Source organism: Somniosus microcephalus, chromosome 16 (genome assembly GCF_052327205.1).
Source record: "Somniosus microcephalus isolate GS21.2 chromosome 16, FLI_Smic_1.0, whole genome shotgun sequence".
NCBI lineage: Eukaryota > Metazoa > Chordata > Chondrichthyes > Squaliformes > Somniosidae > Somniosus > Somniosus microcephalus.
In genome coordinates, this window is record NC_141002.1 from 108,389,061 (window position 1) to 108,403,518 (window position 14,458).

The window sequence follows — 14,458 nt, forward strand, 5'->3', positions numbered from 1 at the left end:
TGATGGGCTGATTGGGGAAAGAGACAGAGGGAGAGGGTGTGTGATGGGCTGAATGGGAAAGAGACAGAGGGAGAGGGTGTGTGATGGGCTGATTGGGGAAAGGGACAGAGGGAGAGGGTGTGTGATGGGCTGATTGGGGAAAGGGACAGAGGGAGAGGGTGTGTGATGGGCTGATTGGGGAAAGGGACAGAGGGAGAGGGTGTGTGATGGGCTGATTGGGGAAAGAGACAGAGGGAGAGGGTGTGTGATGGGCTGAATGGGAAAGAGACAGGGAGAGGGTGTGTGATGGGCTGATTGGGGAAAGAGACAGAGGGAGAGGGTGTGTGATGGGCTGATTGGGGAAAGAGACAGAGGGAGAGGGTGTGTGATGGGCTGAATGGGAAAGGGACAGAGGGAGAGGGTGTGTGATGGGCTGAATGGGGAAAGGGACAGAGGGAGAGGGTGTGTGGTGGGCTGAATGGGGAAAGAGACAGAGGGAGAGGGTGTGTGATGGGCTGATTGGGGAAAGAGACAGAGGGAGAGGGTGTGTGATGGGCTGAATGGGAAAGGGACAGAGGGAGAGGGTGTGTGATGGGCTGATTGGGGAAAGAGACAGAGGGAGAGGGTGTGTGATGGGCTGAATGGGGAAAGGGACAGAGGGAGAGAGGGTGTGTGTGTGATGGGCTGAATGACCTTTCTGTGCTGTAAAATCCTCTGATTCCACATCATGAGGGTCCGTTACCGCTCCGGTTTCTGCGCTCCGGGTTTCCGCGGCACGGACCCGGACTGCCCATTTTCTTATCCTGGCCACACCTTTGGCAGGTCGGGCATTATCTGCGTGGTGATGTATTCGACTTATTTAATCTACCGAGGGAGAGTTCTGCAAACTTCCTCCCTCGCCTACAAACCTGTCCCAGGAAGGCTCGGGAATCCTGTCTACCCTTCCCACTCCCTCCAAGCGAAGGCACTAACTTTGCACAGACTCTGCCGGGATTTTCGGAGCATTGTATTGTGTGGAGAATTGGACCATTTCTGTCTGCACAGATCCCTTCAATCAGAGCCCAAACCAGCTATTTAACCACTGTTACTGATGGAAATAATCGACAGCTTTGCAGATTTAATAACGTTCTATCAGTGAAATAAGCGAAATAGTCCACCTGTGACACATTGTTTGCCCCAGTGCTGGAGTTATGTGAGTTTCAGCAACACACCTCCTGGAACCAGTTTGTGTCTCTTTGTTTTGTCGAACTTTTCTTTTGCTAATGACTGACTTTCTGTGTAGGCGGCGTGAATCTCGGCGACAGTTTGGGAGGGCTCACGGTGTACGCTAGCAATGAAGATGACCCGTATGTCACTCTTAAAAACACAGTAAGTTGGACGGTGACTCTTTGCGGAATTATTCTGGTCCATCGATCCCCTCCCGTGATCCTTTTTCTCAGTGACATTGTTTTCCAGGGGTGTTTAATGTGCAGATTTAATGTCTGCTGCTGGTCTCCTGTTCTCCAGCTCCAAGTGCCGGCGTAACTTGAAACTTAAACTCACAATTTATGTTGTAGGAGCAGTATGAAGATGAAGATTTCAAAATCAAACCTAGTGATAATCTGATCATTGTGGGGAAAGCAGACAAGGATTGCTGCAGCCTCGAGATATACGGTGAGATTCCCAGTAAACCCCTTTAAATCTCGGATTATACTGAGCAAAGTTTTTCTATTCTGTCTCGGGTGCAGCGCCTGTTGTGGGCCAGTATCAGAGAAGGTGAGATCACTTAGAGGTGATATAATTACTGCTGGCCTGAGGCCTTCTGAAGTGTGTGTTTTCAATCTCTGTCGAAGCAGGTCAGTGTATACAGATTGGAGAGAGCTGTCCCAGCCAGTCTTCTCAATCATTGGGCATCACATGCATGCGACTGCATCTGTGCAAAGCTCTGCTCGTTCCCATTGTGTGGTGCTGCATTGCATCATTTGTGGATCTTCTGCTAGATATTTTTTAATGATCTGGAATTGTGCAGGAGGTTGGGGTGTAGGGGGCACAGAGTGGGGAGTGTAGAGGGGTGCGGGGGAGCGGAGCGAGGGGGTAGTGGTGTGGGGCCAGGGGGAGTGCGGAGCACTGATCGATTTCCTCTGGTGAACTGTGATGTAGATTAAGAGTCGTGCGGGGTCAGAAGGTGGTTGGGCAGAGCCCTTGCTGATGGAGGATGTTCCACGATGTTGTTACTCACTGTTTGACCCACACACGATGAATTGTTTCTTTCAGTTCACAACCAGGAGGAGCAGTCTCTCTATGTACATCATGACGTGCTGCTTCCTGCCTATCCACTGTGTGTCGAGTGGCTCAACTTCAACCCAGACCCAGAAAAACTAACAGGTAGGTGGGGAAGACCTTTGACCTTTTCATCGAATGGTCTTCCGTTTGCTTTGCACCAGCTGTATTGGAACATTTCGGTGAGTCGGTGCCGCTCAATCCCAGGCAGGAGGCCGAGGCCCTCCTGGAGAGTGGAGGGAAATTAAAGCTTAGTCTCCCGGAGCCGCTCTCCGAGCTGGAGCCACTGCCCGCTCCCAGAGCCTGGCTACAGGTGTATTGACAGAACATAGTGGGGTGGGGGGGGTTAAGCGGAGTTCTGGTCAACATACTGTGGTGAATTGTGATGTAGATTAAGGAAAGTGCAGCAACTTCACCAGCTAATTAAAGCTGCACTCCACCCTAGTGACTTCCTCCCGCCCGATGTCCCCATCGCTACCCGTCCCTCACTCCCTCCCTTCCAGCGTTGGCTGTTCGTTCTGTCACAATGCTCCTGTCACCAGTTCCCTCCACCTTGCTGTTACTAATCTCCAGGAAATTTGTTTTCTCCACCCACCCTGAAATGCCAGATAGTCACTTGGCCGGTTTGGAATGGTGCAGTTATGTAGGAACAGGAGGAGGCCACTCAGCCCCTCGAGCCTGTTCCAGCATTCAGTGAGTTCATGACTGATCTGTGCCTTAACCCCACCCACCCGCCTTGGCTCCCTATCCCTTAATACCCCTGTCTAGTAAAAATCTATCGATCTCAGATTTAACATTAATTGAGCTCGCATCTACTGCTTGTTGTGGGAGAGAGTTCCACACTGCTACCACCCTTTACATGACGAAGTGTTTCCTAACTTCTCTCCTGAATGGCCTGGCTCTGATATGTCTCCTTGAAGCAGTTCCGATGTGTCCACGATCAGATTCACAGGATTTCCCACATGGGATAGTTGCAGCGATATCGCCACCCAGCTCATTGCTTTCAGGAGGACTGGTGCATCACAGCAGACCCTGTGCTGTGTACGTGCGCTGTGACTGCGGAGGGCCTGTATCTGACCCTGTGATGGGGTGGGAGGGGGTCTGTGCCTGTACCTGTCGGCATGCTGCGTGCGAGCTCAGTGACCTCGGCATTCTACGTGTGGCTGTAATTCCCATCTTTGTGGTTGTGGATATCAATGTTCCCTCTAATTTCTTCTCGCGCACGGTCCCTTTAAATTTGTAGTGGCCATGCCTGCGAAGTATCTTCCAGCTGCACGGGACCTCCCAATCGAGGCGCGGCCAGGGGAGCGTTGGTGGATATTAGTCCCAGCCATTCTATCCCAACTTTCCGTTTTGTTCTCACACACACCTGGTGCAGGTTAGCCTTTGACGTACTGTTCGGGAATTCTCCGAAAACCCAGACCACAAGCCCCGAGCTTGTGCCCGTGAAACTGATTCCAGATTCTGACACTAATTCTGTGCACACCACAGGAAATCCATTCTCGAGTTCAGCATTGTCGCTATCTTCCTGCTTTTCTATTGCGTAGAAATTACAACAGAGGAACAGGCCGCTCGGCCCATCCAGTCCATGTTCATTCTCCACAGGAGATGTGTCCTAATCCCATGTACCCGCCCTGTTCCCAGATCCCATTACCCCCTTTCCTTCAACACCCTCTCTAACCTATTCAGTGTGGCATGGTCTCTGCTTCAATCACTAACTCTGGGAGTGAATTCCACAGCCTCTCAACCCGCTGTGTAAAAAGTTTCTCCTGTTCTCTGTCCTAAATCTCTTACACTTAATCTTGTCTCCACGTGACCTGGTTCTGGACCCTTTATTCATGGGAACAATCTGTTTCTGTCGACTCTGTCCCATCCCCCGTCATAATTTTACACACGTCTACTAATTCTGAAACAAATCAGTATTCGTAAAAAAAATAGTACTGGAGAAATGAATGGGACTGAAAGCTGATAAATCCCCAGGACCTGATGGCCTCCATCCTCGGGTTTTGAAAGAGGTGTCTATAGAGATAGTGGATGCATTGGTTGTCATTTTCCAAAATTCTATAGATTCTGGAATGGTTCCTGCGGATTGGAAGGTAGCAAATGTAACCCCACTATTTAAGAAAGGAGGGAGAGAGAAAACAGGGAACTACAGACCAGTTAGCCTGACATCAGTAGTAGGGAAAATGCTGGAATCTATTATTAAGGATGTGGTAACAACAACAACTTGTATTTATATAGCACCTTTAATGTAGTAAAACGTCCCAAGGCGCTTCACAGGAGTATTATAAGAAAAAATGGCAAGTATATCCTTCCTTAGGTAAGGAGACCAAAATTGTATACAGTATTCCAGGTGTGGTCTCACTAAGGCCCTATATAATTGGAGTAAGACTTCTTTACTCCTGCACTCAAATCCTCTTGTAATGAAGGCCAGCATACCATTTGCCTTCCTAATGGCTTGCTGCACCTGCACATTCACTTTCAGTGACTCATGTACAAGGACACCCAGGTCCCTTTGAGCATCTGCATTCCCCAAGCTTTCACCATTTAGGAAATACTCTGCCTTTCTGTTTTTTCTACCAAAGTGGATAACTTCCCATGGATTGGAGGGTAGCTAATGTAACCCCACTATTCAAAAAAGGTGGTAGAGAGAAAACGGGGAATTACAGACCGGTAAGCCTGATATCGGTAGTGGGGAAAATGCTAGAGTCCATTATAAAAGATGTAATAGCAGAGCACTTGGAAAACAGTGACAGGATCAGACAAAGTCAACATGGATTTACAAAAGGTAAATCGTGCTTGATTAATCTACTGGAATTTTTTGAGGATGTAACTGGTAGAATAGATGAGGGAGAACCAGTGGATGTGGTGTATTTGGACTTTCAGAAGGCTTTCGATAAGGTCCCGCATAAGAGATTAGCGTGTAAAGTTAAAGCACGTGGGATTAGGGGTAAGGTACTGACTTGGATAGAGAGCTGGTTGGCAGACAGGAAGCAAAGAGTTGGAATAAACGGGTCTTTTTCCGAGTGGCAGGCAGTGATTAGTGGGGTAACGCAGGGATTGGTGCAAGGACCCCAGCTATTCACAATATAAATTAATGATCTACAGGGCCTTGGTGAGACCACACCTTGTGTGCAGTTTTGGTCGCCTTATCTGAGGAAGGATGTTCTTGCCATGGAGGGAGTGCAGCGAAGATTCAGCAGACTGATAACTTGGGATGGCAGGAATGACGTATGCGTGGGTTTTCTCCGGGTGCTCCGGTTTCCTCCCACAGTCCAAAGATGTGCAGGTTAGGTTGATTGGCCATGATAAATTGACCCTTAGTGTTAGGGGGATTAAAATATGTGGGGTTACGGGGATCGGGTGGGATATGTGTCGGTGCAGGCTCGATGGGCCGAAATGGCCTCTATCTGCACTGTGGGGTTTCTGTGATTTCTGAGATTGGGTCGATTGGGCGTACATTCGCTGGAGTTTAGAAGAATGAGAGGGGATCTCATTGAAACTTATAAAATTCTGGCAGGACTAGACAGACTAGATGCAGGAAGGATGTTCCCGATGGCGGGGGAGTCCAGAACCAGGGGTCACAGTCTAAAGATAAGGGGTAAGCCATTTAGGACAGAGATGAGGAGGAATTTCTTCACCCAGAGAGTGGTGAACCTGTGGAATTCTCTACCACAAAAGGCAGTTGAGGCCAATTCATTAAATATATTCAAGAAGGAGTTAGATATATTTCTTAAGGCTAAAGGGATCTAGGGATATGGGGAGAAAGCAGGGACAGGGTACTGAATTTGGATGATCAGCCATGATCTCATTAAATGACGGAGCAGGTTCGAGGGGCCGAATGGCCTACTCCTGCTCCTATCTTCTATGTTTCTATGTTTATCCACATATTCCATCTGCCATGTTCTCGCCCACTCACTGAGCCTGTCGAGATCCCCTTGAAGTCTCTTCACATCCTCTTCACAACTGACACTGCCACCTAGCTTTGTATCATCAGCAAATTTGGAAATGTTACATTTAGTCCCCTCATCCAAATCATTGATATAGATTGTGAATAGCTGGGGCCCAAGCACCGATCCTTGGGGTACCCCACTAGTCACAGCCTGCCATCCTGAAAAAGACCCGTTTATCCCTACCCTTTGTTTTGTCTGTTAACCAATTATTAATCCATGCTAGTATATTACCCCCAATTCCATGTGCCCTCATTTTGTTCACCAACCTCTTGTGTGGGATCTAATCGAAGGCCTTCTGAAAGTCCAAATACACCACATAGTGCAGGAGGGAGGGCTTCCGATTCCTGGGGCATTAGGACCGGTTCTGGGGGAGGTGGGACTTGTACAGGCTGAATGGGTTGCACCTCAACAGGGCCGGAACCAATATCCTCGCGGGGTGGTTTGCTAGTGCTGCTCGGGAGGGTTTAAACTAATTTGGCAGGGGGGTGGGCACCAGAATGTAACATTAGAAAGGGGAAATAAAGTGCTCAAAGGATTGGGAGAGGCAGAGAGCACCAAAGTAAGAAATAGTAAGGTATCAGGTGGGGACAAACTAAGAGAGAACACAGGATGGTCTAAGATGGGTTTACAGTGTAGTATGTGAACGCACGAAGTGTAGTAAAGAAGGTCAGTGAGCTGCAGGCACAAATAGCCACATGGGAATATGATGCTGTAACAGTAACTGAGACCTGGCTCAAGAAAGGGCAGGATTGGGTATTAAATATTCCTGGTTATAAGGTGTTCAGTAAAGATAGGGAAGGAAAGATGAGGTGGTGTGGCAGTATTGGTTAAGGAGAATATTACAGTGCTGGAGAGAGAGGATGTCCTGGAAGGATCAAGGACAGAATCTATATGGCTAGAGTTAAGAAATAATAGAGGTGCCATTACACTACTAGGTGTATTCTATAGACCACCAATTAATAGGAAAGATATGGCGGAACAAATTTGCAGAGAGATGCAAGAACTATAGAGTAGTGATAATGGGGACTTCAACTATCCTAATATAGACTGGGATCGTAATTGTGTAAAGGGCAGAGAGGGGGAAGAATTTCTGAAGTGTGTTCAGGAGAACTTTCTTGATCAGTATGTTTCTGGCCCGACGAGGAAGGAGGCATTGCTGGATCTGGTTCTGGGGAATGAGGTGGGTCAAGTGGAGCAAGTGTCAGTAGGTGAACATTTAGTGAACAGTGATCATAGTGTCATAAGGTTTAGATTAGCTATGGAAAAGGACAGGGAACAATCTATAGTAAAAATGTTGAACTGGGGGAAGGCCAATTTCAGTGGGATAAACTGGAATCAAAGATTGGCAGGCAAAACTGTAATGGGACAATGGGCTGCCTTTGAAGAGGAAATAGTTCAGGTACAGTTGAGGTACATTCCCACTAGGGGGAAAGGCAGGGCAATTAAAGTCAGAGCTCCCTGGATGGTGAAAGAGATAGAGAATATGATGAAACAGAAAAATAGCGAGTATGACAGATGTCAGGTCGAGTATACGTCTGAGAATCAGGCTATATATAGAAAGGTCAGAGGAGAAGTGAGAAAGAAAACAAGAGGGGCAAAGAGAGGGTATGAGAATAGAATGGCAGCCAACATAAAAGGAATCCAAAAGTCTTCTATCGGCATATAAATAGTAAAAAGGTAGTAAGAGGAGGGGTGGAGCCGATTAGGAACCAAAATGGAGACCTACGCATGGAGGCAGAGGGTATGGCTGAGGTACTAAAGGAGTACTTTGCATCTGTCTTCACCAAGGAAGAGGATGCTGCCATAGACATAGTAAAGGAGGAGGTAGTGGAGATACTGGATGGGATAAAAATTGATAAAGAGGAGGTATTAGAAAGGCTGGCTGTACTTAAAGTAGATAAATCACCAGGACCAGACAGGATGCATCCTAGGATGCTGGGGGAATTGAAGGAGAAAATCGCAGAGGTACTGGCTATAATATTCCAATCCTCCTTAGATACAGGGGTGGTGCCAGAGGACTGGAGAATTGCAAATGTGACACCATTGTTCAATAAAGGGTGTAAAGATAAACCCCGCAACTGCAGGCCAGTCAGTTTAACCTCGGTAGTGGGGAAGCTTTTAGAAACGGTAATCAGGGACAAAATTAACAGTCACTTGGACAAGTGTGGATTAATTAAGGAAAGCCAGCATGGATTTGTTAAAGGCAAATCGTGTTTAACCAACTTGATTGAGTTCTTTGATGAGATAACAGAGGGTTGATGAGGTTAATGCAGTTGACGTGGTGTACATGGATTTCCAAAAGGCATTCAACAAAGTGCCACATAATAGGCTTGCCAGCAAACTTGAAGACCACGGAATTGTGGTAAACCACTGTTTGTATTCCTGTTTGCCCTGTTTGTATTCCACTGTGTACATGCCTGGACATGCCTCGGCTGACTCCTCCCACAGGTCCTAGTATAAAGGTGACTGCTCCCCAGCCCTTTGTATTTCTGGACCGGTCGACCACGCGAGGCAGACCTCCATTCTGTTGTTAATAAAAGCCTTTAGTTACTCTTCTAACTCTCAGTCTTTTATGAGTAATTGATAGCGCATCAATTTTATTAACAACATTTTTATAATGGAGAAGATCCTCACACCAGCATGCCTGGACTTAGATCATCGGGAGGCGGACTCATCCACCAAGTTTACTCACTGGCTTAAGTGTTTTGAAAAATTCCTGACCGCCTCCGAAGCAATCAAATCGGACGAGGACAAACTGGATGTCCTGACCTCCAAAGTGAACCACCGAGTGTAAACGCGACCTCGTACGCGGACGCTATCAAGCTCCTCAAGGACCAGTACACGCGCCCAGTGAACGAAGTGTACGCCAGGCACCTCCTGGGGAGTCGACCGTGGAATACCTTCAGGCACTGTCTGTGCTTGGCCGGGCCTGTGGTTGTAAGGATGTAAAGGCCGCCGTGTACACAGAGGAACTTATCCGGGACGCTTTTGTAGCGGGCCACAGATCCAATTACACCCGACAGCGACTGTTGGAGCAGAGTAACCTCGACCTCAACAAGGCCTCTGAACTCGCACTATCGTTGGATGCAGCCTACCAGGGCATGGATGCCTACTCCTCTGCACCGTGGACGCCGCGGGGAATGACAGCCTGGGACACGGTAGGACCGCCTCATAGCGCCGTGCCACCCCAGCCACACCCCAACAACGGCCCAACTACCGCAGCAGTGCCCCAAGGCCAGACAGCAGTGCCCCAAGGCCAGAAATACTACTTCTGTGGCCAGGCAAAACACCCCAGAGCGCGCTGCCCGGCGAAAAACGCGATCTGCTCGGGCTGCGGGAAGAAGGGACACTACGCTAGCGTCTGCAGGGCCAAAGCCACCCCGAACCCCAGCAGCGCCGCGTGTGGGCCATGCGGGCCGCCATCTTGGACCTCCCCGGCCATGTGCGAATCACCGGTACAGCAGCCATTTTGGACGCCTCCAGCCACATGGGGATCATGGATGCCGCCATCTTGGACGACAGCCGGGACGCAGCAGGCCCCCGACACCGCCTCATCTGATACCCGCAGCGACACACCGACCCCTACGCTGGCATCCGTTACACTGGACCAAGCGAGACCGCACCAACTGGCCAGTTCCACAATGGACATTAAGGTAAATGGTCACGATACAATCTGCCTTTTTGACTCTGGGAGCATGGAGAGCTTCATCCACCCCGACACGGTGCGGCGTTGCTCTCTCCCAGTCCTGCCTGCGCAACAGCGGATTTCTATGGCCTCCGAGTCCCAGTCGGCGGACATCGGCGGCTACTGCGTGGTGACACTCGTAGTAGACGGGACCGTGTACGATCATTTTAAACTTCTGGTCCTGCCTGACCTCTGCGCTGCCGTCCTGCTGGGGTTAGATTTTCAGTGCCACCTTAAAAGTGTTACGATGGCGTACGGTGGACCCCTACCCCCACTCACAGTCCGCAGCCAGCAGCTTCCAAATTGCCCGCCGCGCACCAGGTGCAACCTCTCCACACTCAGAGTCACCCCCCCACCACTGTTTGCTAACCTCACCCCCGACTGTAAGCCCATCGCCACAAAGAGCAGGCGATACAGTGCCGGGGACAGGGTTTTCATTAAAACCGAAGTGGAGCGGCTCCTGAAAGAAGGGATTATTGAGGGCAGCACCAGCCCCTGGCGAGCACAGGTTGTGGTCGTTAAGACCGGCGAGAAGCAGCGCCTGGTCATCAACTACAGCCAGACAATAAATCGCTACACCCTGCTGGACGCCTACCCACTCCCCCGTATAGCTGATATGGTCAACCAGATCGCGCAGTACCGCGTCTTCTCGACCATTGACCTGAAATCAGCGTACCACCAGCTCCCTATCCGCCCTGAGGACCGCCAGTACACTGCCTTTGAGGCAAACGGCCGCCTCTATCACTTCCTTAGGGTTCCCTTTGGCGTCACCAATGGGGTCTCCGTCTTCCAAAGGGAGATGGACCGGATGGTAGATCAAAATGCGTTGCAGGCCACTTTCCCATATCTGGACAATGTGACCATCTGCGGCCGTGACTTGCAGGACCATGACGCAAACCTCGAAAAATTCCTCCGCACCGCCCAACTCCTAAACCTGACATATAACAAGGAGAAGTGCATACTCCGCACAAACCGCCTCGCCATCCTTGGCTGTGTTGTGGAACACGGAGTCATCGGCCCCGACCGGATGCGTCCCCTTATGGAACTTCCACTGCCCCACTGCCTCAAGGCCCTGAAGAGGTGCCTAGGGTTTTTCTCCTATTACGCCCAGTGGGTCCCCTACTATGCGGACAAGGCCCGTCCGCTGATCAAGTCCACCTCTTTTCCCTTGACGGCAGAGTCCCGCTTAGCCTTCCACCGTATCAAGGAGGACATTGCCAAAGCCACCATGCACGCAGTGGACGAATCCATCCCCTTCCAGGTGGAAAGCGACGCGTCCGACTTTGCCCTGGCCGCTACCCTCAATCAGGCGGGGAGACCCGTGGCCTTCTTTTCACGAACCCTCCAAGGCCCGGAGACCAGACACTCCGCTGTTGAGAAGGAGGCCCAGGCGATTGTGGAGGCTGTGCGTCATTGGAGGCACTACCTGGCCGGAAAACGATTTACCCTGCTCACTGACCAGCGTTCAGTTGCTTTTATGTTTAACAACAAGCAGAGGGGCAAAATCAAAAATGACAAGATCTTGAGGTGGAGAATCGAACTTTCCACCTACAACTACGAGATCTTGTACCGGCCCGGGAAGCTAAATGAACCCCCGGATGCGCTATCGCGTGGCACCTGCGCCAGCGCGCAGATCGATGGACTGCGGGCCCTCCACAATGACCTCTGCCACCCGGGGGTCACCAGGTTCTTCCACCTCATCAAGGCCCGCAACCTGCCTTACTCTATTGAGGAGGTCAGGACCATGACCAGGAACTGCCAAGTCTGCGCTGAGTGCAAACCGCACTTTTATAGACCAGACAGGGCCCACCTGATAAAAGCCACTCGCCCCTTCGAGCGCCTGAGCGTTGATTTTAAAGGGCCTCTCCCCTCCTCCGACCGCAATGTGTACTTCCTCAATATTATTGATGAGTACTCCCGTTTCCCGTTCGCCTTCCCCTGCCCGGACATGACCAGTGCCACGGTCATTAAATGTCTGAACAACCTCTTCACCCTGTTCGGCTTCCCCAGCTATATCCATAGCGACCGGGGCTCATCGTTTATGAGCGACGAACTCCGTCAGTACCTGCTAACTAGGGGTATTGCCACAAGCAGGACCACCAGTTACAACCCCCGGGGGAACGGACAGGTGGAAAGAGAAAATGCGACAGTTTGGAAGGCCGTCCTGCTAGCCTTAAGGTCTAGGGGCCTTCCAACCTCCCGCTGGCAGGATGTGCTCCCCGATGCGCTCCACTCTATTCGGTCACTGCTCTGCACTGCCACTAACGCCACCCCTCATGAGAAAATGTTTGTCTTCCCAAGGAAGTCCACATCGGGGACATCGCTACTGCCATGGCTGACGTCCCCAGGGCCGGTCCTACTGAGAAGACACGTGAGGACCCATAAAACGGACCCCCTGGTCGAGAGGGTCGACCTCCTCCACGCCAACCCCCAGTATGCTTACATCGCATACCCGGACGGGCGGGAGGACACAGTCTCCATAAGAGACCTTGCACCCTCGGGGGCTGCAGTACCCCACTACTCACTACCACCCCCCCCCCCCACGATCCGATATCCAGCCCCAGCAGATGGCAGGCCTGGGCCCCGCGACCCGCTCGACATCTACGAGGACGACACGCCTGTGCCACAGCCTACGCTGGACTCGACGCCGGAAGCTTCACTACCCCTGCCGTCGCCACGCCGATCACAGCGGCAGACAAGACCTCCGGAGAGACTCCAATACACTAACTTTTAATACACTTCACCCCGCCGGACTCAATTTTAAACAAGGGGTGAATGTGGTAAACCACTGTTTGTATTCCACTGTGTACATGCCTGGACATGCCTCGGCTGACTCCTCCCACAGGTCCTAGTATAAAGGTGACTGCTCCCCAGCCCTTTGTATCCTGGACCGGTCGACCACGCGAGGCAGACCTTCATTCTGTTGTTAATAAAAGCCTTTAGTTACTCTTCTACCTCTCAGTCTTTTATGAGTAATTGATAGCGCATCAGGAATAAAAGGGACAGTGGCAGCATGGATACAGAATTGGCTAAGTGACAGGAAACAGAGAGTAGTGGTGAACGGTTATTTTTCGGACTGGAGGAAGGTATACAGTGGTGTTCCCCAGGGGTCAGTTCTAGGACCACTGCTTTTCTTGATGTATATTAATGACTTGGACTTGGGTGTACAGGGCACAATTTCAAAATTTGCAGATGACACAAAACTTGGAAGTATAGTGAACAGTGAGGAGGAGAGTGATAGACTTCAGGAAGACACAGACAGGCTGGTGAAATGGGCGGACACGTGGCAGATTAAATTTAACACAGGAAAGTGTAAAGTGATACATTTTGATAGAAAGAATGAGGGTAGGAAATATGAACTAAATGGTACAATTCTGAAGGGGGTGCACGAACAGAGAGACCTGGGGGTATGTGTGCACAAATCGTTGAAGGTGGCAGGGCAGGTTGAGAAAGCAGTTAAAAAGGCTCACAGGATCCTGGGCTTCATAAATAGAGGTATAGAGTCCAAAAGTGTGGAAATTATGATGAACCTGTATAAAACACTGGTTCGGCCTCAACTGGAGTATTGTGTCCAATTCTGGGCACCGCACTTTAGGAAGGATGTGAAGGCCTTAGAGAAGGTGCAGAAAAGATTTACAAGAATGGTTCCAGGGATGAGGGACTTCAGTTACGTGGATAGACTGGAGAAGCTGGGGTTGTTCTCCTCAGAGCAGAGAAGATTGAGAGGAGATTTGATAGAGGTGTTCAAAATCATGAGGGGTCTGGGCAGAGTAGATAGAGAGAAACTGTTCCCATTGGCAGAAGGGTCGAGAACCAGAGGACACAGATTTAAGACGATTGGCAGAAGAACCAAAGGTGACATGAGGGAAAACTTTTTTACGCAGCGAGTGGTTAGGATCTGGAATGCACTGCCTGAAAGGGCGGTGGAGGCAGATTCAATCTTTGCTTTCTAAAGGGAGTTGGATAAGTATCTGAAGGAAATAAATTTGCAGGGTTACGGGGAATGGGCGGGGGAATGGGACTAGCTGAGAGTCGGCACGGGCTCGATGTGCCGAATGGCCGCTTTCTGTGCTCTAACCATTCTATGATTCTATTCAAACGCACTCCTGGCCTCCCACATTCTACCCTACGTAAACTTGAGGTGATCCAAAACTCGGCTGTCTATGTCCTAACTCGCACCAAGTCCCGTTCGCCCATCACCCCTGTGCTCGCCGACCTACATTGGCTCCCAGTTAAGCAGCGCCTTGATTTAAACATTCGCGTCCTTGTTTTCAAATCCCTCCATGGCCTCGCCCCTCCCTACCTCTGTAATCTCCTCCAGCCCCACAACCCCCTGAGATATCTGCGCTCCTCTAATTCTGCCATCTTGAGCATCCCTGATTATAATCACTCCACCACTGGTGGCCGTGCCTTCTGTTGCCCGGGCCCTAAGCTCTGGAACTCCCTGCCTAAACCTCTCCACCTCTCTATGGGCCAAGTGTGGCTCAGTGGGTAGCACACTCGCCTCTGAGTCAGAAGGTTGTGGGTTCAAGTCCCACTCCAGAGACTTGAGCGCATAAATTTAAGATGACACAGTGCTAAA

At 50.3% G+C, this 14,458-nt stretch overlaps 1 protein-coding gene across 1 annotated transcript in view; it reads left to right on the forward strand.

Moving 5' to 3' along the window:
• pwp1 (PWP1 homolog, endonuclein) overlaps positions 1-14,458 on the forward strand; it is a 77,228-nt gene that overhangs the window by 4,306 nt on the left and 58,464 nt on the right. Inside the window, exons 4-6 of the mRNA XM_086009711.1 lie at positions 1,262-1,347; positions 1,536-1,632; positions 2,233-2,343. Coding sequence (XP_085865837.1) covers positions 1,262-1,347; positions 1,536-1,632; positions 2,233-2,343 — 294 coding nt within the window. The remainder of the gene's footprint in view (positions 1-1,261; positions 1,348-1,535; positions 1,633-2,232; positions 2,344-14,458) is intronic.